This window comes from Zalophus californianus, chromosome 9 (genome assembly GCF_009762305.2).
Source record: "Zalophus californianus isolate mZalCal1 chromosome 9, mZalCal1.pri.v2, whole genome shotgun sequence".
Lineage (NCBI taxonomy): Eukaryota > Metazoa > Chordata > Mammalia > Carnivora > Otariidae > Zalophus > Zalophus californianus.
In genome coordinates this window covers 117,635,362-117,660,217 of record NC_045603.1, presented here as the reverse complement: position 1 = coordinate 117,660,217, position 24,856 = coordinate 117,635,362, and the positions used below count along the sequence as shown (strand labels likewise).

The 24,856-nt window shown below is 38.8% G+C and overlaps 1 protein-coding gene across 1 annotated transcript in view; it reads right to left on the bottom strand.

The window, feature by feature from the left end:
* Positions 1 to 1,537: 1,537 nt before the first annotated feature.
* ARHGAP21 (Rho GTPase activating protein 21) overlaps positions 1,538 to 24,856 on the bottom strand; it is a 132,412-nt gene continuing 109,093 nt past the window's right edge. The window contains 17 exon segments of the mRNA XM_027592366.2: positions 1,538 to 2,393; positions 2,395 to 4,023; positions 6,640 to 6,671; positions 8,543 to 8,648; positions 8,968 to 9,009; positions 9,203 to 9,328; positions 12,049 to 12,138; positions 12,216 to 12,289; positions 12,951 to 13,029; positions 13,135 to 13,290; positions 14,063 to 14,205; positions 15,052 to 15,188; positions 15,269 to 15,333; positions 17,288 to 17,572; positions 18,711 to 18,836; positions 21,580 to 21,616; positions 24,748 to 24,850. Of these exon segments, the coding sequence (XP_027448167.2) occupies positions 2,325 to 2,393; positions 2,395 to 4,023; positions 6,640 to 6,671; positions 8,543 to 8,648; positions 8,968 to 9,009; positions 9,203 to 9,328; positions 12,049 to 12,138; positions 12,216 to 12,289; positions 12,951 to 13,029; positions 13,135 to 13,290; positions 14,063 to 14,205; positions 15,052 to 15,188; positions 15,269 to 15,333; positions 17,288 to 17,572; positions 18,711 to 18,836; positions 21,580 to 21,616; positions 24,748 to 24,850 (3,299 nt within the window). The 3' untranslated portion in view covers positions 1,538 to 2,324.

Here is a 24,856-nt window from a genome sequence, read left to right as displayed (position 1 = left end):
TTTCTTTGACAGAGAGAGACAGCCACAGAGAGAACACAAGCAGGGTAAGTGGGAGAGAGAGAAGCAGGCTGCCAGCCGAGCAGGGAGCCCGATGCAGGGCTCGATCCCAGGATCCTGGGATCATGACCTGAGCCGAAGGCAGACGCTTAATGACTGAGCCACCCAGGCGCCCCAGTATTTTTGATGATCTTAATAACACATTGGCTTTTCCGGTAATGCACCTACCACGTAAACTAGGAATTTACCATCATTTAAAGAAAATCACGTCGCAAAACTATTCATGGGACATGAAGTTATTGCACTGTTAGTGACTCTGTATATTGGTGCAAATACCTTCCTTCACATATTAAAACATTTTTATTATAAATCACTTTCCTTTTATTTCTTTTCTATAATAGTAAGACAATTATAGACATTCCATACTATATTGAATAAAGTATATATTCTACATGTAGATTTATTAAACAGGTAGGTTATATTATCTGTGAATTTCACTTCAGAAGAGTAAAGGAGAAATTAAAAAAGTCTTTATAGAATGAGAATATTGGGTCTGGCAGGCTTGAAAACCACTAGATTTGATTATTTTCAAGGCCCTTCCAAGGCTTACCATTCTGAGATTTTAAGTACCCATTATTTCTTAGAACAGGTTTGACATATTTTGCAAGTCATGTGTGGCAGGCACTGTATCTGGAATAGTATCTCATTTAAATCCAATAACCCTTATAACAGATACTATCATCATTATTTATACGAAAGACTAAAGTCAGAGAAGTTAAATAATTTGTCCAAGTTTACATATCTAGGAAGTGTCAGTCAGTCTGATTCCCAAATGCATGTTCTTTTCACTTACTATCTCCAACAAAAAGTAAACAACACATTATTTTAGCTAGAAAAGCTAAATATTACAAAAAGAAGAAGATAGCAGGAAGGGAAAAATGAAGGGGGTGAAATCGGAGGGGGGACGAACCATGAGAGACGATGGACTCTGAGAAACAAACTGAGGGTTCCAGAGGGGAGGGGGTGGGGGATGGGTTAGCCTGGTGATGGGTATTAAGGAGGGCACGTTCTGCATGGAGCACTGGGTGTTATACGCAAACAATGAATCTGGAACACTACATCAAAAACTAATGATGTAATGTATGGGGATTAACGTTAACATAATAAAAAAAAAGAAAAGCTAAAAATTATTGTGTACAGAAGTGAGGTTAGTCCACTGTAAACATTTATAAGAGATCCCTGCCCAGCCATAGCAAAAAAAAAAAAAAAAAAAAAAAGGAGAGATGGAATACACAAATACGGTAGGCAATTTTTTTTTTTTTTTTTAAGTAGGCTCCAGGCTCAAACTCACGACCATGAGATCAAGACCTGAGCTGAGATCAAGACCTGAGGGGAGATCAAGAGTTGTACGCTTAACTGACTGAGCCCCCCAGGTGCCCCCAGAGTAGGTAATATTTTTTTTTAAATCAGGACCAATTAAGGCAGTTATAAATGGATAACATTTAAAAATATATTACAGTAAGTCTCAAGCCACGCCAAGTTCACCAAAACAATTTTTATTTCCAGTGTTTAATTGGGTATGCACACAGGCATGACACAGGTTTGGATTCATTAAGTCCTCATGCAGAATTATATTCTTCTCGATAAAGAAGCCAGTTCCATCCAGGTCACTATCTACACACCTATGTTACAACATTTATATCAAATCTGGTATCTGAAGAAAAGATACACATATAATATGTTCATTTAAGTTACGTATTTTACAGAAAGATTAAAAATTCAAGTCACACAAAACTCAAAAACTGTATTAAAAGTTTGAATATAAAACTCAGAGATCCACCTGGAATGACGAGAGAATGCAAGTTCCGTATCCACCTGTGTTAAAACTGGTAAATGTAATGAAATTTGTTACCAATAAAATGCATTCATTTATTCAATGTAAGTTATCTAATTTTAACAATATGGCACCCTAATAACCAAATGGATGTTTATGATGAGGCACTTTTGTTAGTGATGAAACCAAAAGAACAAATTTGCTGCACACTTATGCCAGCTATTTGCTTCAGTAATCTTGGGTATACACTGTGTAGTAAGTTGCAACAAATACCTTGCTCATTTGTGTACAACTATCCAATATATTTTTAAATATATATATATATGTTCTTCTGGCTGTAGTAATGCACTGTAAAGCTATTCCACAGTGCAAAATGATGAAACCAGCCCAAATGAAGGCTGCATAATAACAATTCTGGTACAAGAAAATATTTACAGAGTTACTGGAACGTGTAACAGTAGCTTTTTATTTGCTATAGTGGACATGCCCCAGTTTAAAGACAGGGATGAAACTGTGCTTTATTGCCTCGGGCTTCAGATAGTTTATGAGGCTGGGCATTATAATGCTGCAGAACTAGCATTTTGGCTCATGTTCTGGAAGCTTTCTCCGTTGACTTGGTCGGGTGACTGTGGTGGTATGGAAAGAAGGGGTCTGGTGGCTGGAGCCAAGGTACCGGGAGAACCGCCCGTGGCGGGCTGAGAAGACCAAGGTGCGTCGGCCGTGGCTCTCTCGATGGTGCCGGTGTTCTCGGGCGCGGGGTCCCCCGTTTCTGCTCTGCTGAGGTCAGAAGCACTGGTGCGTAAGCGCTCCCTGGCAAGCCAGTCGGAGATGGAGAGGTCCTGGGCGGAGCATTTCGGCTTTAGCCGATTCACCGCGGAGAGCTCAGCTTCCCTCTGCCCGCCCTGCTCGTGCGCCTTCCAGAAATTCAGAACGCTGATTTCGGGCGCGTCCCTGTGCCCTCCGAGTGTGTGCCGGCGTTTGATGTTTTTGCGCTTGGCTGCCTCTCCGCTGGCTTTTTGGGTTCCCACGCCGAACATGTCGTCGGCCGGCGCCCGGGGCCTGAGTTTTAACCGATCTGCGATTTTCGTTTTCCAAGTGGGTTCCTGCTTCTCCGCCTCGCTTCTGGTGGGCGTTAGCAGACTCCCAGTGGACTTGCCCTTCTTCATGACGTCGAACACCCTGGTTATGGCGGGGGTCTCCCGGTCGCTCCTGGCGTCCCCCAGACTGCCGCTGTCGGACTTGAAGCGGGCCGACTTCTTCCTGGACAGGGTGTCGCACTCGATCAGCTTGTGGGAACTGAAGGGCTGTCGCCGGCTGTCCAGGCTGGGCGTCAGGCTGCCCTCGGTGCAGCTGACCTCGCTGCCCTCCGAATTGCGGCGGCCCGCCTTCCTGGCTTCTTGCAGCTTCCCTCGGAAGAGCCGGTCTGAGGTCAGCGCCGTGGGGAACACGGGGAAGTCGGTCTCGCTGTCCGTCTCCACCGGCCGGCCCTCGCTGATGAGCTCGCTCCTCTCGTCGTCCGCCTCGTCGCCCCTGCTCTCGGCCACCGAGCGCACGTCGGGGCTGAGCCGGCTGCCGTCCAGGCTGGTCGGGTAGGCGGTGGACGAGGTGGTGGAGTAATCCGACGTGATGGTGCTCACGGCGGCCAAAAACTCGCCGCGCCCAGTCTCTGGACTGGTGCATTTCTGCGTGGAAAACCTGGTCAGGGACGCCTGCGAGGAAGTGCTAAGCAAAGTGCCAGAGTCGGAGCCGGTCTCTTCGAAGTGGGAGGACTTGGGGGTCGCGGGCGACCCAGGGCTCTCTCTCAGCGCAGGGAAGCGACAGCTCAGTGTTGGTGACCGCCTGTGTTTCGCCCTGTGCGGCGGGGAGGGCGCTTCCGACGGGGCGCTCTCCTTTCGGGGCGGGGTCTTCTCGTCTTTCGGGGCACCGGGGTCCTTCTTGGCATTGTTTTCTTTGGAAATGGTGATCCTTTGTTTTCTGCACAACGTCTCACTCTCTTTTGTGGATTCTTCTTTAATGTCATTGTGACTCTGTTCTGTGTTTTCTTTCTTAAAAAATACATTGTCCAATTCGTCCTCTGAGCTGCTGGGTTGGGCCTTTTCTTTTGGCTTTTTCCTTTTGCGACTGGCGGCTGCAAAGATGGAGGACACAAGCAGTTCCCTGCTATACTGATCTTTTCCAGATCCCCAAGAACCCTGAGAGAAATTAGAGAAATGAGACTGTGAACACAAGGACATTACTGAGTTCCTCTTCTGAAAAGGTGCTCCCCCAAACATTTCTTACTGCGTTAACTCTACTAAAGCTCTAGAAGCACGGACAGAACATAGTTTTTTATACCTCCTTGTAACCTGTTCACGAGGTAAATTATTTCCACTTAACTACTTCCGTTTCTTGGCAGCTGGTGGTACCTAGCTGCTATGTCACGGCTCATACACATCTGTTTCTCCGAAACATATTTTGTGCTTAGAGCTGTCTAGCGCTTCTATTGTTGTTAATTTCCCTGCATCTACTGACTTCCCCTGCCTCTGTGATGCTCCACATTCTTCAGGTTCCTTAATCTGGAACACAGGTTTAAGAGTTAATATCCTGACACAGCTGAGTATAATACCCGGACATAGGTTACTATAATTTTATGACTGACTTCAACTTTCTAATTACGGACACCGAATGATACACATAATTGTATCAGATAAACTCACTAAGGAACTCTCTGGTTTTCCATTAGTTCAGCCAGACTGGATCTTCAGACTTGCCTTAGGCAAATCAGGTTGGTAATGGGTCATTTATGTCAAGGTAACAACAAAATCAGAAAATTCAAAGAACGTAAGGTCAATTAAATATCTTAAATCCTTACCACAGAAGCACTATCATTGATAAAGTTGTAGTGCACTCTACTGGCTTCGTTAGCTATGCATAATAGGTTCTTGATCACAACTATTTAATTAGTTTGCTCATGATGCCTATCTGCTAAGTGAATGGTGGTGGTAGGAGTCAATAACCACTTGCTGGTTAACCACAGACAAGCAGGAAGTCAGGAAGTATGCTGAGTAATAGAAGCAGAAAGTAGATTTCTCTACGGTCATAAACATCCTAGACAAACTAAAACTACTATATTGAAGTCTTGAAAAAGTAAAAATTTATGCTGTTGTAGTAAATAGGATTCACCAAAATGAAATTGCAGATTAACAGAGCTTTGTTTCTACAAGCAGGAAAGGATTTCCTGATTATCCAGTACACTGCTAATTGGTTATCACATTTTAACACCTTCTGCTGAAGACAGACTAAGACATATTAAGAAATACGCATCTAATAAGAGGGTAGGAGGAAATTTCAAACAGGTCTGAAATCTCAACTCCAAATCGAAATCGAAATCTGGAATCTTCTGATGCAAAAAAAAAAAAAAAAAAGAAAGAAAGAAAGAAAAGGAAACTGTCCCAGATTAAAGCAGCCCTGAAGAAAAATGACAATAAAATGTAGGGAATGATCCTTAATTTCATCCTGTATAGGAAAATAAAAAACAATTTACATTTACATTATTGGGACAATTGGGGAAATTTGTGTAAAAACTCCATTACAAATAGTAATGTTCTGTACTCATGTTAAATACCTGGGTATGATAATTATACTGTGATTATACAGAATGCCCTGTTCTGAAAACCGCTACTTAACCAGACATTAGGGCGGCAAGAGAAAACAGAAAGAAAATGTCAAATCAGGTGAATTTTTACTGTGACATCTATAGTGACAAATATACTGTATTTATGAAAACGGCGCCCAAACTCAATGTATGCATGCTGAAGCAGTTAAGAGTAAAGTGTTACCATGTCTATAAGTAATTCTCAAATAGTCAACCCCCCAAAATTATATATATCAAGATTTACCAAATGATGAATCTAAGGCAAAAGGTTTGGGTGTTAACTCTTATTCTTGTAACTTTTCTCTAGGTTTAAAATTTTTCAAAATAAAAAGCTGGGGCAAAAAGCCAGTAAAAATCACAAGGTAAGTGATAATGAATGATATGGTATGATTGGAATATTTTCTAAAATTTCCTGCAAGAATTATAATTTAATCATATACAACCTCATTATGATATTTAAGCATGATATATATGTCTCATTTCCAAACAGAATGAAGTTGTAAGAAATTTATTGACAATTCTAGCTGCTACTGTCTCAGCAGATCAAAGTTTGGACAAATTGGATTAATAAACTTTCTAAGAGTAAGAACTTCTCAGAACTACTCAAAACGTGTAATTGGTAGTGTCAACGGAATACAAATTATGTAAAAATACTGATTTTCCTGAAAAGAAGGCAAGAATATATATTTTCATAAGAATGTGTAGTGGTAATGAAATCTATACTACTATTGAAATATTTACAGGTGAAGTATGATGCTTGGGATTTGTTTCAAGGTAGTCCAGGGGGAGGGAACTGAGGTGAAGTGTACATGAAACAAGATGGCCACCCATATATTAACTGTTGAGAATGGATAATGGTTCCATGGAGACTCATATTATACCATTTTCTCTGCTTTTGTATATGTGAGAAAATGTTCTTTCTCTGCTTTTGTATATGTTAGAAAATGTTCATATTTAAGAATGAATAAAGTGTCTACTCCTCTGTATTAGGCTAACTGTGTGGAGAAAAACCCAACATTCCAACTCAGTCTAGAGTTCTACCACAGTCTAAGAAGTCATTTTTCCCTCTCAAAGACTTTGTTGAGAGGGAGGCACCTGTATCCTAATTGTAACAATCAGCCAAAAGGAAACTCCCCCACTGTCAAATAGTTCAGAATTGTGTGAAACAATTTACCTTAGATTTTGTTGAGTCACTAGTAGCTGAATCTGTAAGAAGTTAAATAAAACACGGTCAGTATTAGTCAATCTTTACTGCTTTCAACAAACAATGCAAAACTTATGGAAAAGACAGGCACAGAATGAAATGAGAAAGCAAAACTCAAACAGAACAAGAGAACACAGTGGATAGTCAGAGCTCACAAAGATGCAAGCTGCACCACAGAAAGCCACCGCCATGAAAGGATGCTGTGAATTGTAGGCAGAATCAGCTCAATGAAAGGAATGGCAAAGGAGCCCTGTACTAAACAAAAACAGAAACACTGGTGTTTATCAAGATTTCTAAATATTAAATCTAGCCATAAAGAAGATTGAAGACCTTTTTAAGAATTGTACTATGTACCACATCCTGTATCTGAAACTGATACACAATGTAGAACTTTCAAAGACGGTTGGTTGTCCTAGCTACAAATTGAGACACTCATACTCGGTGTGTTCACGCTGATTTTTGTCAGACTGTCAAACTCAAATTTTATAAGCATATACTTGCATGCATCTGGATGCATTAGGTAACCCTGCTTCCAGGTCACTTTGGTTTTTCAATAATGTTGATCTTTGCGCTTTAGACCCCAGTTTCATATCCGTGCAGGCAGGGATCCTTTTGACTACTTTGGTTAAATTGCTACCAGTTTTGTAGTTATCTATCACAAATGCTATTATGGAAATGGAAAAATGGAGACCATAATTTTCACTGTCTGGCAAAAACTCAGATTATACAATTATAAAGAGGGTAGGAAGGGGCTAGCACTATTCAGGAGAAGACCAATTGTGGAATTTCGTCTTTCAACTTGAGGGAAATGGATTTTCCAAATTAATGAGCTGAGCCCCATGCCACGCCCCTTTGAACACATGGCTAAATGCTTTATGACTTTAAGAACTGGTAGACCATACCATGCTATTTCTCCTCACGGTCTGCTTCAGAAATAACAAGAAACAGCAGAAAAACTTTTAAGAAAGTAGTATTGATCTGTTTACAATAATCTTTAAGAGAAAATTTACACCACAGATCAACCGTGTTTGCATTTACAAGAATCGGGGGTTTCTGCAGACAAGGCAGCTACAGTGTGGACAGCAATCCTCCTTCTTCCTACAGCTCCAGCTGTCCATCAGGGCCACCACAGAATCCACTAGCGACATTACCGTGTGATAGACTCCTCCCACTTCGCCTGCGCAACATCAGTATAGATTTGCCTGTATCAGTGAGTGCTGAAAAAACCCTTTAGGACTCAAACCAGAACTAGAGACAAAGGGAGAACAGCGTGTGAAACAACATGCTAGATTTAGTGCAACCGTTCGGCAGGAGAAAACAGAAAGAAAATGTCAAATCAGGTCGATTTTTACTGTGACATCTTTAGTGACAAATAATATACTGTATTTATGAAAATGGCGCCCATCAGCAGTTCGACATACTTCACTTGCTGCTCCTAAACAGAACATCGAGCTCAAGAGTAAGAACCACTTATACAGTCTAGATCGTACTTTCTGCCGTCACAGCAACCACATATTCAGTAGCATGTATCTGTTTTACCTTGTGATGACTATTACATGGAAACTGTGAATTAAAAAAAAAAAAAAGAACAAAACAGTGGTTTGCATGCTCATTTCCCTCAGATCTCCATTCTGACAAGCAGTAAAATTCCATGCACTGCTAATGGCATTAGTCACCGGAAGGTAAGATCAATCAGAAAAGGAAGGTTCCGTTTTTTATTAGTAGAAAGGGGAAAAAAAAAAACAAAACAAAAAGGAGGAGGAGAAGAGAAGGAAAAAAATCATAGTGAATCGTTACTTATGGTTGATTCATTCTTTCATGTTACAAGAATTTAGCTTCACCTAGAGATCAATACTGCCCAGGCAAGAGTTACCTGATACATCTCCCGGGGAGACTCCCGTCCTTCCAATGTTGGTGAGTAAATGATCTATGTTCGGCACTGGCTGTGAGTCTACTGTGTTTTCCTCCTGCACTGTTGTCTACGGTTAATAAACAAAGATCTCTTCATCATCTCTTCAAAGACACTGTCTTTAAAATTCAAACATTTAGTAAAAGACACATTTACTGAGTGGAACACAGTTGCTTAACTTCTTACATGGTTTACATGTCATTCATTAACTGCAAAATAAGCATCATACTTGTATTTTCATTCGACCAGAAACTGAGGAGCTATAGACCTGCTTCCGGGGTGCAAAGCAGACAAGAGCACACAAAGCAGGAAGTTGACGCTGTTGGAGCATCAGGAGGTGTGTCCCGAATGAAAACAAGTCAGTACGAAGGCTGACGGACGATACTTACAAGAGGTTCTTCCACACCTTCTTCTGTGAAAAACCAGTCATGCTAAAATTTAAAATAAAAAAAGGTGAAAAGAGAAACTAAAGGACCCCCTGAATATATCTATCTTTTGGAGGATAATATAGGAAACAAAAAAGTAGTTTTCTTAGAGAAAAAAATTATAACCAAATTCTGTCCTACCAAATACCAGCTACTCACAAAAAAAGTATTTTCTTGGTGAGACGAAGCCTGAACTTACATGCTGGATGAGTGTCTCTACGATCTTGTACTGGTCTGGCATGTGAGTGACCATGTGGGTCATGTTGTCTTCAGATGTTCTCACAAGAGTTGGACCAAAAACTATTGCTAGGTTTCTTGGTTCCATCTGGAACAAAGGATGTTATTGAAAGATATCAGAATTTTTCCTAAGAAAGTAGGCTTAAATTCCCATTGGCGTGTCTGGCATTTTATTTCTGAAAGGTTCTTTTGATGAAAAAGAAATCAAAGAAGAACGGTTGACCGATTGTGCATAAAAAAACTAATGCTTCCTAGCTAGGCTTTCTATTAGCTAATCTACACCTAACATCTTTTTCCCGCTTTAATGACAATGTACCGTGCTTAACTGGCATTCATTTTTTCCATGAAGTCTTTGGTTTCAAGCAATTGATCTGGTTCAAAATGAGTATTGCAAGAGCTGCAGTAACTGACAAAAATATTAAAATCAAAGGGAAAAAACTCACAAAAGACTAGGGCAACCCTCTTCCCCTCAAAAACTAAAACAAAAACAAAAAACAAAAAACAAAAACCCAAAAATAACTAGAAAAAAACACTTAAAGACACGTAACATTTTCCAAATTTGCCCCCATAGTACATCAAAAGTGCTAATACTTAAAAACCTAATGTCCAGAAATATTCTTTTTTGACCAATTTTTACTTCAATAAAAACTTCCAAAGCTCTTTGCTTATCCTTGTGCCAATCTGAACACCTCGATATATTGGACATTCATTTCCACGGTATTTTGTATTCCTTGTTTAATTACACAATTATCAAAAGTATAGATCCTTTGTGTTCCTTTGTTGTATCTTATAGTGTCTGGTATGATATTTTGAAGTCAGGATTTGATTAAAATGTCAAATAACTTCAACCAACACTGAAAACATACCACAGCAGCGGGGGGGGGATCACTGCAGAACTCAAAAAGTCAAACTGGTTTAGGGAACCACACTACTTATACTATTTTGGGGGAGCCATGCACATGCCCACACATATTTTAGGTATGGTGCAAAGTGGAAAATGCACAGATCTCCCATTCTGAAGCAATCTAGTGTGTTAACTATTGTAATACATGAATCATTACCCTGTGCTTACGACAGAGATATATGGAGAAATTGTGATCAAAGTCATTGTATTTTCACAGACAGTTGACCTAGTGGAAAGAAAATGTGACTGCAGGAAGGGCTGACTTGAACTGGGCACACAGGCATGTTTCTTATTCTCCCTCTGGAAGATGGCATCTTATTTCTACATCCACACTGGTAAAAGTGGCTCACAAAATCAAATCCATCTCAAAGTTCTTACGCAAAATTTGTACTAGGTTCTTGTCTACTATGATTTTGTTTAAGTTTGTAGACTAATGATAACACATTATTATTTAAGTGTATAGAGTTTTTAGCTGGCTCCTACATAAAACTAATAACATAAATAGTGCACCGTTTATTTGTTCATTAATTACTTAAGGCAAACTGTATTTTTTGAAAGACGTTCCACAAGTATAGTGGATATATATATATATCCCTTAGCCACTTCCTCAAGAGTCACAGTGTTAGTTCATATGGTAAAGCCACGAAAAAAATTCTACAGTAAAGAACCCCGTTACATGTTGTTTAATTCACCGTTTTCTAAACTAATTAGACCATCAGATGCTATGTCCCCTGTACTGCTAACAACCAGCAAAAGTGATGAACGATGTAATGCACTTTGGGAAATGCTGAAATAATTAGAAAATATTTCAGCTATAACTATATTGAGAATTTTTTGGATCCTACTGAACTTCTGGAAACAGTACAATTAATTGATATAGTTTTTTTTTTTTTCCTTTCTTTCTCTCACTCGCTTTTTTTCCTTTTTCCTTTTATGCCCTATCACTGTTGAGGAAATTGAGAATCTAAAGGATATTATAACATTGCTTGTAAACTTCTCAATCTGCATAATAGGGGTTGATCCCGTTCTCATACTCCAGCCTTACTATAGCTATGAGCAACTGTCTTCTGGAACATGGCAGACACTAAACTGACCTCTAAACTGACCTGAATGAATGCATTTTGCTCAACCTTCAGCAGGCATGACCCCTAGCAAAAGGTGCCATCAGTGTTCCTGAGCTTGTGGTACTCTGTTTTTTTTTCTTCTCCAGAAACCAAAATGACTTTGTTTCTATATTTTTAAGTAATGCCCGAGATTTAGAAAATCACTGTTTTGCAACCTCTGAAGATATCACAGGTTTAGGCAACAATCATCAATGACGGGTAAAAATGATATAAAGGTAAGATTATAACATGTCAACCAAACACACACATTTAGACACTGATTTAAACAAACAGGGGTGAAAAGACATATCTTGAAATCAATCAGGAAAAACTGAACATGAACTGAGTAGTAGATAATATTAATGGATAACAAATTTTGGTGTGTTTGACTAAAGTGATGTGATGCTGTTAAACAAACAAGAAGATCTTATCTGCTTAAAACTGAAAAACAAAAAAGAAAATGTCTGTCAGTTTTCCCTGTATACTGTTTGGTACATTTTGATTGTTGTATTGTGCGAAAGTATAGCAAATGTACAGATGAAAAATGAAGTAAAATTTTTTACTTTTCATTTTTCTTGCTGGATAAATGTAAAAGGAAATGTCTTTTAAAAATGGTGGCAAATGATAATATGGGATCTTTTGCTATTAAGAGTGATCTTTAGAGGGGCTCATTGGCCAACAGGGTGTATTTTAGAGCTTTTGTTGAATTATAACCGTTATTTTAACTGACATGAAGCAACAACATGTATCTTTGAAACGGAAGCCCCTAAAACACACCTCTTCAATATGTACTTTACGCACCTTATTTTTTTCTGAATTTTCTGCCACTGTCTTCAGATGAGCAGAAAGGAACTTCAGAGTTTCATAATGATGTTCGGGCAAATCATGAATCTGAAACATATTATTTTCATTATGGATTTAGAGGCTGAATTTCAGTTGCACCTCCAAAAATATAAAATAATACCTACTAGTCTTTTTAATGTTTTCAGACGGTCTAGAGGATCTTCTTTACGATTGGCCTCAATAAAGTCGGCATATTTATCTGACAACAACAATAAGAAGAATAAAACAAGTTTATCTTAAATTGCTTAGGTGAGTTGTGATCGAGATTTCCTTTAAGTTTTGACTTCAAAACCCAATACAAAAACTTAAATGTAGTAATGACCCCAAACGGCCTTTGAAATGTAAGTCTCCAAAACAGCTATCATTTTTAATGACCCTCCAAAGCCTTATTATCATCAAATAAAATTCCCTAAAATGTGAGTTCTCTGAGAGTACCGTCCCATATTTATAGTCTCCACTCTCTTTTGTCCCCCAACAACATCAAGAACAGTGTCTTATATAAGTTAAATATTTGGCTTGACTGAAAAAATGTTTTTCTACTAACTGTACTTTATTATGTCTGAACACTTTTGACAGAGAATAATAATATATTTTTAACTTGACAAGCAAACATGGATGAACAGGATAACTTATGTTTTACTGAACCTAAATAATTTTATAAATTCTCATTTTTCATTGAAATTTATTCGGAGGGAAAAAAAATCTGAATGACCAAAAAATAGCCATAATTATGCTTTATAGAGAAGTAACAACTAAACAAAATCTCCTGCATTCTTTGACAAAATATTAATATTCTATGGCTTTCCGACAATGTAATTTTAAACTGTTTCAACTGGTATCTTTTGTGGGAGTTCACTCACCATTTGTGAAAAGAGGCTCAGGGAGTTTTCTGAAGAAGGATTTTAGTAAACTGCTTATCACATTCAAATCTCGCCATTTCTAGGTGTACAAAATAGAAACATGGCATTTTTGTAGTCAATACCACCAAAGGGGGGGGGGGGGAACCCACCAATCTGGTATTTGAATAGAAATAAACACACTTACATCATCTTGTATGTCAATATCAGCCATCCCCTTGTTGAGTTCTTCTTGCATACTTGAAATGGCTGCGTTATTTCCAGGAACTCTATAAATACCTGTATACTCAAGACCTCTTTCTTCAACTAATTTGCAACATATGTCAACTATTAATGGAATATACTGCAAAACAAGAAATAAATATTTTATTTAATACAGCACAAATGTTTATATTTGTTAGCAGATATATATTGCAGCTAAGAGGCCCTTTCCATCCAAGAGGAAATACATACATTGCTGCTATTTGATAGAGAGAAAATGCAGAATATAGACATTGCGGAACCAGGAATAGATTAGAAGCAGCAAGAGAGATCTGGGACAGCGGGAGGAGAACAGGTCAAGACAGAGAGAGAAGGGTGCCCAGGGAGATGAACGTCGAAGAGGAAACGAGGCAAGTCTGAAGTAACGAGAAATGTGGGAATAGCACAGGTGAATACAGGGAAATAAAGTCCAAAGGAGAAGAAGGGGAGAGAATAACATCAAGCAACTCATGACACGAATCCTAACATGGACGGTGTACACACGCGCGCGCACACATGCACATTTACATTTATTACACTTTCTTAATCAGGTTCCTGTTCTCATCCTTCTTTTAAGGTGCTAAAAGCAGAAACACACGTGATTTGAAAATGAACTCTTAGCATTTCAGATACATTCCTAATGGATGAATCATTACTCTATCTCAGAGTCAATATGTTAGAAAAAGAGCATTATATATAAAATTGTTCAACACACCCTTACGGGTCAGCAATGCTGAGGGAGTGGGCTATGAAGAGAATTATACTCAGCAGATTAATGATACTCTGTGTCATCTGAGGGGCTGTGTCCTCAGGTCCTATAATGCCTACAACTGAACTAATGACCGGAGGGAGTCCGGGCGGCTGGGGTCTCCTACCCGATTGGTATGTGCTGGTGGGCAGTCATCCAGTCTGACGCCGAACGTTCCTGTAGCAGTGGGCTTTTTTTCAAATGTCTTTCTCATAATACTTGGAATGCCTTTTCTCCATGTGCCTTTGTCCTTTGGGGGACTGGTATCATCTTTTGATTGTTATGCAAAAAAAAAGACAGAAGAAGAAGAAAATGGAAACAAGCATGTTTATATCATGACTTTAAAAGGCCTTTATCAAGATTGATATACATCAGAGTCCTATACTATAAATGATAGATCCTATATTTATCAAAATACTGTATTATATTCTCTTCCTAATACAGCATTCCTTTTAACCTCCCATATAATTTAATGTAATCAGTTATGCTTTTCTACCGTTTTACAATCTGTACCATGGTTTTCTTTAAAACAGTCAAGAAAATAGGATCAATGTGACATCTTAATAGTGAGATTTTAGCAAAAGGAAACATGATGGTTTTATCTCAAAATAACAGTGCCTCGATCCTCTGCATTAAATTTTAGTGTCTTTTATGTAGATGTATATTCTCCTTCACTTCATCTTTATTGAAGACAAAGACTCATCTTAAGGGAAAGCCCCATTAGCCTAGACTGGGCCCAAGGTGACCTTTGAGCTAGCGCACGATGGGCTGAGGTCAGCAAAAATGGTACAGAAAAACATGAAATACCTTTCTTTCTTTCTTTTCTTCCTTTCTTTTTTTTTTTAACTTTTTTTACAGAGGGCAAGAGACAGGGTGCGGGGGAGACACAGAGTGGGGAGCGACAGAGGGAAAAGGAGAAAGAGAGCATCTTAAGCAGGCTCCACATGGAGCCCGACATAGGGCTCCATCTCACGACCCTGAGATCATGGCCTGAGCCAAAATCGAATCGGATGCCTAACCAACTGGGCCACCCAGGTGCCCCATGAAATACCTTTAAAATCCCAACTTTAACCCATCATCTTTGTTAAATTTATCCAGGAACACTAACATCAGTACCTTTACTGAGAAGTTTCCTTTCTGACTCTTCCTTGGGAGAGTGTGGACTTTGGGTCTTTGCCTCTGATTTAGCACCAAGCAGAGTTTGCCGAATGCTGAGACTCTGGCGAGGTGTTTTTGGCAACTGTTCTGCTTTGCTGCTGAAAGAAATGAACATTTCTTAACAACTGTGTATTTTACATCCAGAATTAACTTGTAGGCGTGGTGGGATTCTCACCTCATCAGACTGTTATATTCTTTTATTCTTCGGCTGATTAGATCCCTGTTAGTCACTCCAGTGTCCTACAGAAGAAACAGGAGGTAAGAATATAAAGTCAGTTTGAAACGTAAGTCGGGATCCCTACTTTTTTGAGGCTCTCTATTGTACTGTGCTGCTTAGCTAGGACAGTTCTTATACTCTCAATGGATATGTTTTAAAATCTCTGTTCCCCATCACCATCCAGTATCACTATGCGGGAAATGATCCAAGTGCCCCCCCACCTACTGCCAAAAGAGCTTTCTATTTTTTGTACCCCCACAATCCCTAGAATAGTACCAGCAAGCAGCAGGTGCTCAAACTTCCTGATGTGACATTTTTTATAAACGACTGGGAAGCAGCGGGCCAGTTTTTTTCTTTAATCCCAGAAAGAATGATCAGCATTTCAAAATAATACAGTTGGATAAAAGATGGAAAAATACTGTCAAAATCTGTTAATGATGAATTTATAGGAGTAGTGAGACAGAGGGTCATTTAGTATCAGAAGTGGCACACTTAGATTATCAGAAGAGAAAAAGCTCAAAACTGGGCTTTTCAACCTCAACAGATTAACTTCTATAATGCTATATGGTAAACTCGGATTTCACCATGAAGATTTTTTTTCTACCAGTTCTAATTATACACTGACATGTATCCTCAACTTTTTTTGTTTGTTTCATTTTGATTATAATGAATAATAAAATTTACAAATATAGGCTTTGGAGTTAAACCATTTCGAGTTCAAATACTCTTCCTACTTACCAGGTGAGAGATTAAGATCTAGAGTGAGATCGCAGGCCCCGGTTTAAATCCTAGCCCTGACACTTACCAGCTGTGTGACCGTATGGAAATTACATAACCTCTCTTTGCCACTGTCCTTGTTTGCAAAATGGTGATGACAGTAATAGGACACATTCATATGGTTGCTGAGACTTATTCATGTAAAATATTCTTACTTTCCCTGTTTGCTTTGAAGAAATTCAGGTCTGATGCCCTCTTTACAGTGCTGGTTATAGAACAAAGATTGTATTGACATGGATCTGGTGTTAATTTTTTAACCACAAACATGGTAGGTTGTAAACTATCAGAGAAAAAGGCACAGTCATTTTACCTATGACCTAAGTTTTCATAATTTGAATTGGATATAAGTGGAAATGACTATATTAGAGAACATACTTTGCATAACCTTACAGTTAATAGGGGTGTCCCTGTGTCCCGTGAGTTAGGGGAAAAGAATGTTGTGTGCTTTTTTTGCCATACCAATGAGCACAAAAAGTGAGAACAACATGTAAGAAAAACTGTGTTAATGATATGAAAAGATACTCTTGAGCAAAAGCTAGACTTCATCACTGCCAGATGTGCTCTGTCAAGTTTATAATTACATACACTAGAAATACTGCATTATCAATGAAATTCCTGTTGTAAAAAAATATCTTGATATCTGTGAGCCAGAAACTCTCAAGTCCCTAAACATTCCCTATTAAAAAGAAAAACTGGCTTTTCACATGATTTCTGACAATGCAGGTTTTCTGAGAAGCCAGTAACTGTACTACAGCAAGTTCTATTTATTCTCAGCTAAGTGTCTCCATGAAGGAAAATCCTCATACTTGTTATCCCTTTGCATTTACATAGTAATTTGTTTTGATAAATATTTTCACTCTAACTTAAGCCCCACAATAATCCTGTCTTTGAGATAAGGAACCAGATCTGGAATGATTTAATCATAAAGGCAATGACCAGGACTAGTACCTAGGATTTCCTGATCCTGCTTCTGAGAAAATAGGCAAAATATATGAATTATCTATTTTCGTAGTTCAGTAATGTGACTTTCAAATAAGTGAAAATAATATAAAAGAGGTACACCTGAGTTTTCCTTTTGATAAATTTTTCAAGTGGAAACAGCCTATTTTAATTTTTTTCAAATGTATCAGATTTCTTTGTCTTCCTAAGAAAAAAGTGATGAAAGAATCTGGTTTTATCAACATCACTTTGAGCACACACCTCTTCGTTGAGGTTGCTGCTCTCCTGTATGGTCTTGATCCATGCTAGCATGTCATCTCTGTCTTCAGCCTGAAATAGGCATTCACAGTCTGATGTGGTAAGTCGAAACACATTTTTCCTCTTGGTCTCACTGTAAGAGATGTCTATTAAGCACGCATTGACGCTGATAGGCTGCTCTTCTTCAGATGGAGTCATCTGTTCTCTTTTGTCTTTGTACAAGTAAAGCGAATGGCCTCGAAGCACAACGTACATCTGTTTCCACGGCCGAATACTTCCACCAACTCGCTGGGAAACATGAAACAGTTCAGGGATACTTGATGTTTGTCTCATTCTTGGTGACATGATAAACACATCAAGCAACACTGTTAACACACACACGTGTACACCCAGTGGATATAGCGGGTGTCTGCTTCACGATCATATACGTTTGTTAGGAGAGGAATGACAAACACTGGAGCATAAACCAAGCTAGGCAAGGTGTTCCTATCAAAATCAAGGAGGGTGAAATCTCAACTTTAATCTGGTTGGGGAAAAAAATGTATTGTTCATGAACAAAGTAGTTAAGATAAACTGAATAAAGTAAGGTAAAAGAAGAGTAGCAAAATTTATAAAATATATAAAAATGCTAAGAGAATAGAAAATAAGAACAAAATCCGTCCGAAAAATCTTCTCAGTGAGAGTAAGGCTTAAGACAAGTCCCAGATCATGCAAATGACAAACAACTACATAAGGAGATCCCAAAAAACAGGTACAAGTCATGAATGAAACTAACAAAATTGATCAACTTTATATGGTCAAGCAACAATATCCATATCCAAGGTGGGTTTTCTTAAAAATTAAACTCTTTTGACAGTATTAAAATTTTTTTATAAATAATCTGCCCAAATATTATAAGAAATTTTATGGCAAAGTTTTTATTGTATTGAAATCTACTTAATGAAGCATATAAATATTGTGATACTCATTTATATAACGCAGTATTTATAAAACAAAGTGAAAGGAGGAAATTATAAAGGCAATTTAAATGAAAAAAACTGGGAAAAGCTAAATTAAAAATTTTAAATTATTAATATGAAGAACTGCCACTCCTAAAGGAAGACTCTGTGAAAATCTATGGCTAAGAAACTATTTAAGAAAAAAAGCTGAGTTCCTTCTAAATACCTTGATTTCTCCTTTTTGTTGGCAAAATATAAGACTGTATATTCCATTTACAGTTGAATACATAGGACAAAAAAAATAAAATTATATCAATGATTAGAATTTTTTAAAAAATAATTTTTCCTTTGTGTAGAAAAAGCTATTTAGAAGTGATATTTTCCATTCTCTCTTCTGGGTAATTTGCCATTTTATCTGTACAGACTTTATGTGCTATTTTGCAGGGGCTGCATTTCATACACCCGCAGCAGCTGAGAAAACGCACTACCTTGCCCTTGTCAGTGATAAGTGGTCGGAAATGGAGCCACCCTTCCTTGGCAGCATCGCTGAAAACCTCTGAGGAAGAATCTTTCCTGGACCCAGAGTCTTCTGACGACTTCTGGCTGTCTGTGATCTACAGAAAAGACCAAGAAAATATAGTAAAACACCAGCTTTTTCCTTTATCAACATTTGCACATTGAAATTGCTTTGCTGAAAAAGACACTTTTAATGTTCCAAATGAAGGGTTATTTTTGAAAAAATACTACCTTTATCAATTACAGGAGAAAAATTTCTGGTCTTATTTATTTTTTTTAAAGTGAGTTGACTACCACCATTTTTTTTAAAAAGTTGTCTGCAGGAATTTTTAATCATTAAAAAATAACAGAAATAGTATAATTTTCTGCTCTCAAGAGCTCATATTTTAGTGAGAAAGACAAATCGGAATAAAAAAGACAAGAAAATGATCAGACTGTGATTAGTACCATTTGGGAAAGGAACAAGGAGACGCAGTTAACAAATGACTTGAGTCGTGGCTAGAAGTTGGGGGCGCTGTGGCAAGGCCTCCTGAAGAAAGAGTATTTAAGATGAAATGTGGAGGAAAAATTTTAAAAGGGGCCATCCATGAAAGGTCAGGAAAAAGAAAAGTTCAGGGAGAATGTATAGCTAATGAATTAAGTATGTTTACCATTATCATTTTATTTTATCCATTTTTTTAAAGATTTTATTTGAGAGGGAGAAAGCATGAGCGAGGGTAGGGACAGGAGGAGAGGGAGAAGCAGGCTCCCCGCGGAGCAGGGAGCCCAACATGGGGCTCAATCCCGGGACCCTGAGATCGTGACCTGAGCCGAAGTCAGATGCTTAACCAACTGAGCCACCCAGGTGCCCCTTACCCATTATAATTTTAAATGTTCACTGTTCAGTGTGAGAGAAACAGCTAATGAATAGATTGTTTAGGGTCTTTTAGGACATGGTAGGATGCCTGTTGGGAAGCGATTAGGTGATGAATCAGGTTCCAGTTCAAAGGTCACTCCGCGAGCGCCTGGGTGGCTCAGTTGTTAAGCGTCTGCCTTCGACTCAGGTCATGATCTCAGGGTCCTGGGATCGAGCCCCGCAATGGGCTCCCTGCTCTGCGGGAAGCCTGCTTCTCCCTCTCCCACTCCCCCTGCTTGTGTTCCCTCTCTTGCTGTCTCTCTCTCTCAAATAAACAAAGCCTTAAAAAAAAAAAAAGTCACTCTGCTTGTCACCTGGAGAACAGATTCTCCAGCGTGAGAAGAGATGTTACTGCAGGAATCCAGGTGAGGCTTGATGGTGGCCTGGACTAAAGTTAACTTAAGTGAAGACGGAGGAATGTAGAGCTTCAGGGTGTGTCCTGAAAGTAGAGTGGATAATAATTGATATGACGGAGGGAGGAAAAGGAAGCCACAAGGCTAATGCCCAAATCTGGGGCCTGAACACCTGGGTGAAGTGAATTTAGTGAGATGGGGAAAACTGGTGGACAAACATGTCTGGGGGCAATCCAGATCTCTTTGGCCATTATCGTGATTGCTTATTAAACACCCACATAAAGACAACAGCCTACGTGAGCTGCAGCTTGGGGAAGAGGCCAATGCCAGCAGTATAAACGTTGGGAGACCCCTGGTTAAGATCATGTTGGCAATGAGCGTAGATAGAGAAGAAAGAGGGTCAGAACCAGTTATAGACATTCCACCATTTTAATTAGGCAGAGGCAGAAATGGAAACCAGCAGAAGAAAATGTTTTAGGAAGGGAATGGGAAATTGTGTTGGAGACTACTGAAAGGTCAAAGAAGTGAAAAATCGAAGACAACCATTAATTTTGGAACCTGAACGTCCCTGGTCACCTTGGTGTGAGCAGTGTCATTCTGGCGTGTGTGGGTTGAGAAAGACGGGATGTGAGGCAGTGGACACTATAGACAATTTTTTCAAGGAGTTTTGCTGTGAAGAGTGGAAGAGAAAGGGGCGCCTGGGTGGCTCAGTTGGTTAAGCGACTGCCTTTGGCTCAGGTCATGATCCTGGAGTCCCGGGATCGAGTCCCGCATCGGGCTCCCTGCTCAGCAGTGAGTCTGCTTCTCCCTCGGACCCTCCCCCCTCTCATGCTCTCTCTCTCTATCTCATTCTCTCTCTCAAATCAATAAATAAAATCTTTAAAAAAAAAAAAAGAGTGGAAGAGAAAATAGGCATAGGAAATAGAGGGGGATGTAGATTCAAGGGAGGTTTTTAAAAAATAGTACATAGTGGAATGTGCTTCTGTGATGGTGAATGAGCCACTGGCAAAAGCGATTTTGCAGAGAGGAGAGGGGTCTTGAAAAAGTTAAGTGACAGAATCAAAGAAATGTGGATGTAGGTTTTTCACAGGATCATGTTCCAAGTACAGACACTCACGCTAAGAGTGGAGGGCAGAAACTGGGGGCACAAATGAAGATGGCTGACATTTTTGGAGAATGTAAAACAAGGAAATTCCTGTCTAACAGCCTTTGGTGTATGTTTTCAATGAAGTATGAGGGAGGACTCGATGGGAGAGGACAGGGGTGGACTTCATGGAGAAAGGTGGAGGGGAGGCCTGAAGTAAGAATTTTGAGGAGAGAAAACAAGCATACAACAAATACAGGATTGCTGGGTAGTCAGATTTTTGGCCATAGACCGATGAAGTGAGAAAAATCAGCATTAATGTGTGTAAAGTATTATATACTTTGTGAATGTGTTTAGAAATTAGAAAAGAACACTATTTTCCAAATGTACCTGAAATTGACAGAATATACGATAATAGAAATAATTCCCTATAATGAGCCAAAGTAATAATCTAAGGTAAATAGAAACATTTATCATTTGCTGATACTTAAAAAATATTGAATACCAACCTTGATTCCTTTCAGGCTAGAGACGTGCTTGAAGGACCTGTTGGCAAGAAGTATGTAAATATTTGCAATAAGTGTGTAACACACCTTAAAGAAATAAAAACAATTTGAACATTACAAGTAACCTGTCAATGATAAGCTGACATTTCACCATTACCATGTTAAATGTTCACTGTGCCATGCAAATGAGAAAAACAGCTAACTGTGCAAGTACTTAAAGTTTTGATTCCACGATCAAAGCTTCCTTAGTGGATCTGGTAAATTTAAACTGTCTCTGCATGAAGTGTCAGATTTTATCCTTCCTTTTAGATGAAAGAAAAAACTACTCAGGCTAAACATGGAGCTTTAGAATAAATGATTCGTTAACCATAGTTGCAATGCTCTATTAAAGGGCTTCCACAATATTAATAACGATGGACAATGCTGCAGGGAGAGCGTAGTGAGGGCCAGTCTGGGCCCACCACTCCTCCTGCCAACCACATTTGGGATGCTTTGGTGTGAGACCAGCTGCTGCCACTGAAAAGGCTTAGGGCTTCTGAACATAGGTTCGCTTTAACTATTCAAAACAATTTAACTGTAGGGGACAAAGATTTATTTTTTTTAATTCAAAATTCAATTTAAGGAATTTAGGATTGCAAGATGAGACTGAGGATGGCACTGCCCTCCCCTTTCAAACCACCCCAAACAAGATAGCCAGAAACAGCTATGCAAACTCCATCTCCAGCACTATCAGGAGACACCTGTAACTCTGAACAGCAATGGATGCACGTACATGAAGACGGGTGGTTAAATGCGGTGAAGGAAAGGAGGGATACAGAAAGATGGGACACCGCTCATTGCACATCTCTAGACAAAACTGCAGTGCACTGCCCTCTGAAGATCAAAACTTTCCCGTTTGGAACATTGGGAAACAGGGTGCCAGAGCTGGGGACAGGAGCCTCGCTCAGCACCACGTCTATCAGGGAGTATAAAAACGAAGGAGGAAACACAGTCATCTTTGCAGGAAGCAGTGTGCAGTTGGTGCAGGGTGAAATAGACTCTGAAATGCGGCAGTTATGATATCTTTTTAGTGAGGAAGAAGTAAAGGCTAAAAGAGCTCACAAATTCAACACTGCATCATCAGAACAATTCCTGCTAGTCTGGACCACTGCCGTGGACACACCCCACACAAACTTCCCCCATGTAGCTGGTCCAGGAAGAACTGCTATTATTGGACTATAAATAATCATTGAATGGAAGCTTCAGAGAATCTATACAAAAATACTGATTAAAAAAAGACAAATTGTTCTCTGAAGGTTCAAAATCATAAAATGTCAATGTTCCTTAATTGTATAAATTAAAACACTCTGTCACTAACACTATCCATAAAAATTTAAGAACTAGAAAACTGACTTTAAAAGTTGAAGTAGTGAAATAAACAGAAATAGCCAGGAGAATTTAGAAAAAACATAAAGTAATGAGAGAATGGTCCCGTCGATAATAAAAACATTATAAAACCACTACAATGAACAGAATCTGGTGTACATGAGTAGACAGATAAATCAACTGAACAGAATGGAGGCTAAAAATAAAACTAAATATATTTAATAATTTAGTATATAAAAAAGATGAAATATCAGTGGGAAAAATATAACATTCAATAGATGCTTTGGGGACAACTGAGAGACATTGGAAAATACAAAGCTGGCCCTTTATCTCACTAATTGGAATAAAATAAACTCCAGATGAATCAAAGTTGTAAACACACACACACACAAAAGACAAAGAAAAACATAACATTGAGAGGGAAACACAGAAGACTTTTGTAATTCTGGATGAAAGGCTTTTTCAATATGACTCAAAATCTGAGGCCGTTTAAAAAAATATCCTAAATTTAACTGCAAAGAAAAAGTTTATTTTTGCACAGTTTAAAAAAAAAGTAGGAAAATCCAGTGAAAAATACTGAATTGGGAAAAGACTTGCAACACTTATCTCAGAAAAGAGCTAGTTTCCTTTATATAAAGAGCCCCCAGAAGTCAGTAAGGAAGAGCAGTAGGGAGATGGGCAGAAGATATGAATAAGCAGTTCACAGGAAAATATAAATATCTCTTAAATATGTATGAAACGATATTCAATTAATAAGATATTTTCAAAAAAAAAAAATCCCCACAATGTGATACCATTAGATTTACAAAAATTCAAATGTTAAATAACATGCTGGGCCGGTGAGGGGCAGAGACTTCTGTGCATTGTTGGTGGGAATGTGATTTGGTATAAGCTTTATGGAGAGCGGCAAACAATGTGTATTAAATAAAAAATACATACTCCCTTGATGTAACAATCCTTCTTCCAGCCATACTCACTTATATACTAAATGGACTATGTACAAATATAATCACTGAAGTATTGTTTGCAGTGCATAAGATTCAATCACCCTAAATGTCTACTTATAGACTATAGAATGACAGATATATTTTGGTACAACTATTCAGCGGAAAATGAAACAAGCATGAAAAAGCTGAGCCAGGAATACACACACTGGATGATCTCCATGATCAGTGTGCCCAGCATCTATCATTTATTTATAAAAATAATTAGAATATGTACACATATTCTGTACATAAGGCTACCTAAAACGTGTACATGTGATTTTATGCAGAGAGTAGCTAGAAAATAGTAACAAAGTTATATGTTTGAGAGGAGACCTTGGTGGCCAGAAGCTTCCAGTAGCAGTCATTGTTTAATACACATATTTTTTGCATTATGTTTATGTGTTACTGATATTTAAATACTAATTTTAAAAAATTCACCTGAATATATTATGGAATAACAACTTTATTTTTTATTTGCATTTCTAATATAAAGTTAAAAGTATAAAAGAAATCATTAAAATTCAGTCTTTATATGTCAAAGTCATGCTGAGCACCCACAAACAAATATTTAAAATGATATGCTCGAGGGGCGCCTGGGTGGCTCAGTCGTTCAGCATCTGCTTTCAGCTCAGGTCATGATCTCAGGGTCCTGGGCTCGAGCCCCATATTGGGCTCCCTGCTCCGCGGGGAGCCTGCTTCTCCCTCTCCCACTCCCCCTGCTTGTGTTCCCTCTCTCGCTGTGTCTCTCTCTGTCAAATAAATAAATAAAATCTTTAAAAATAAATAAATAAATAAATGAAATGATATGCTCGAGACTTACAATTTCCCATCTTCCCGGTAATCATCGAGACCCTCATCATAGGATTTTGATCTTTCGGTCTTCGAGCTGGGCTGGGCATCCAGGCTGGGAGGTCCCACAGATTCTGTAA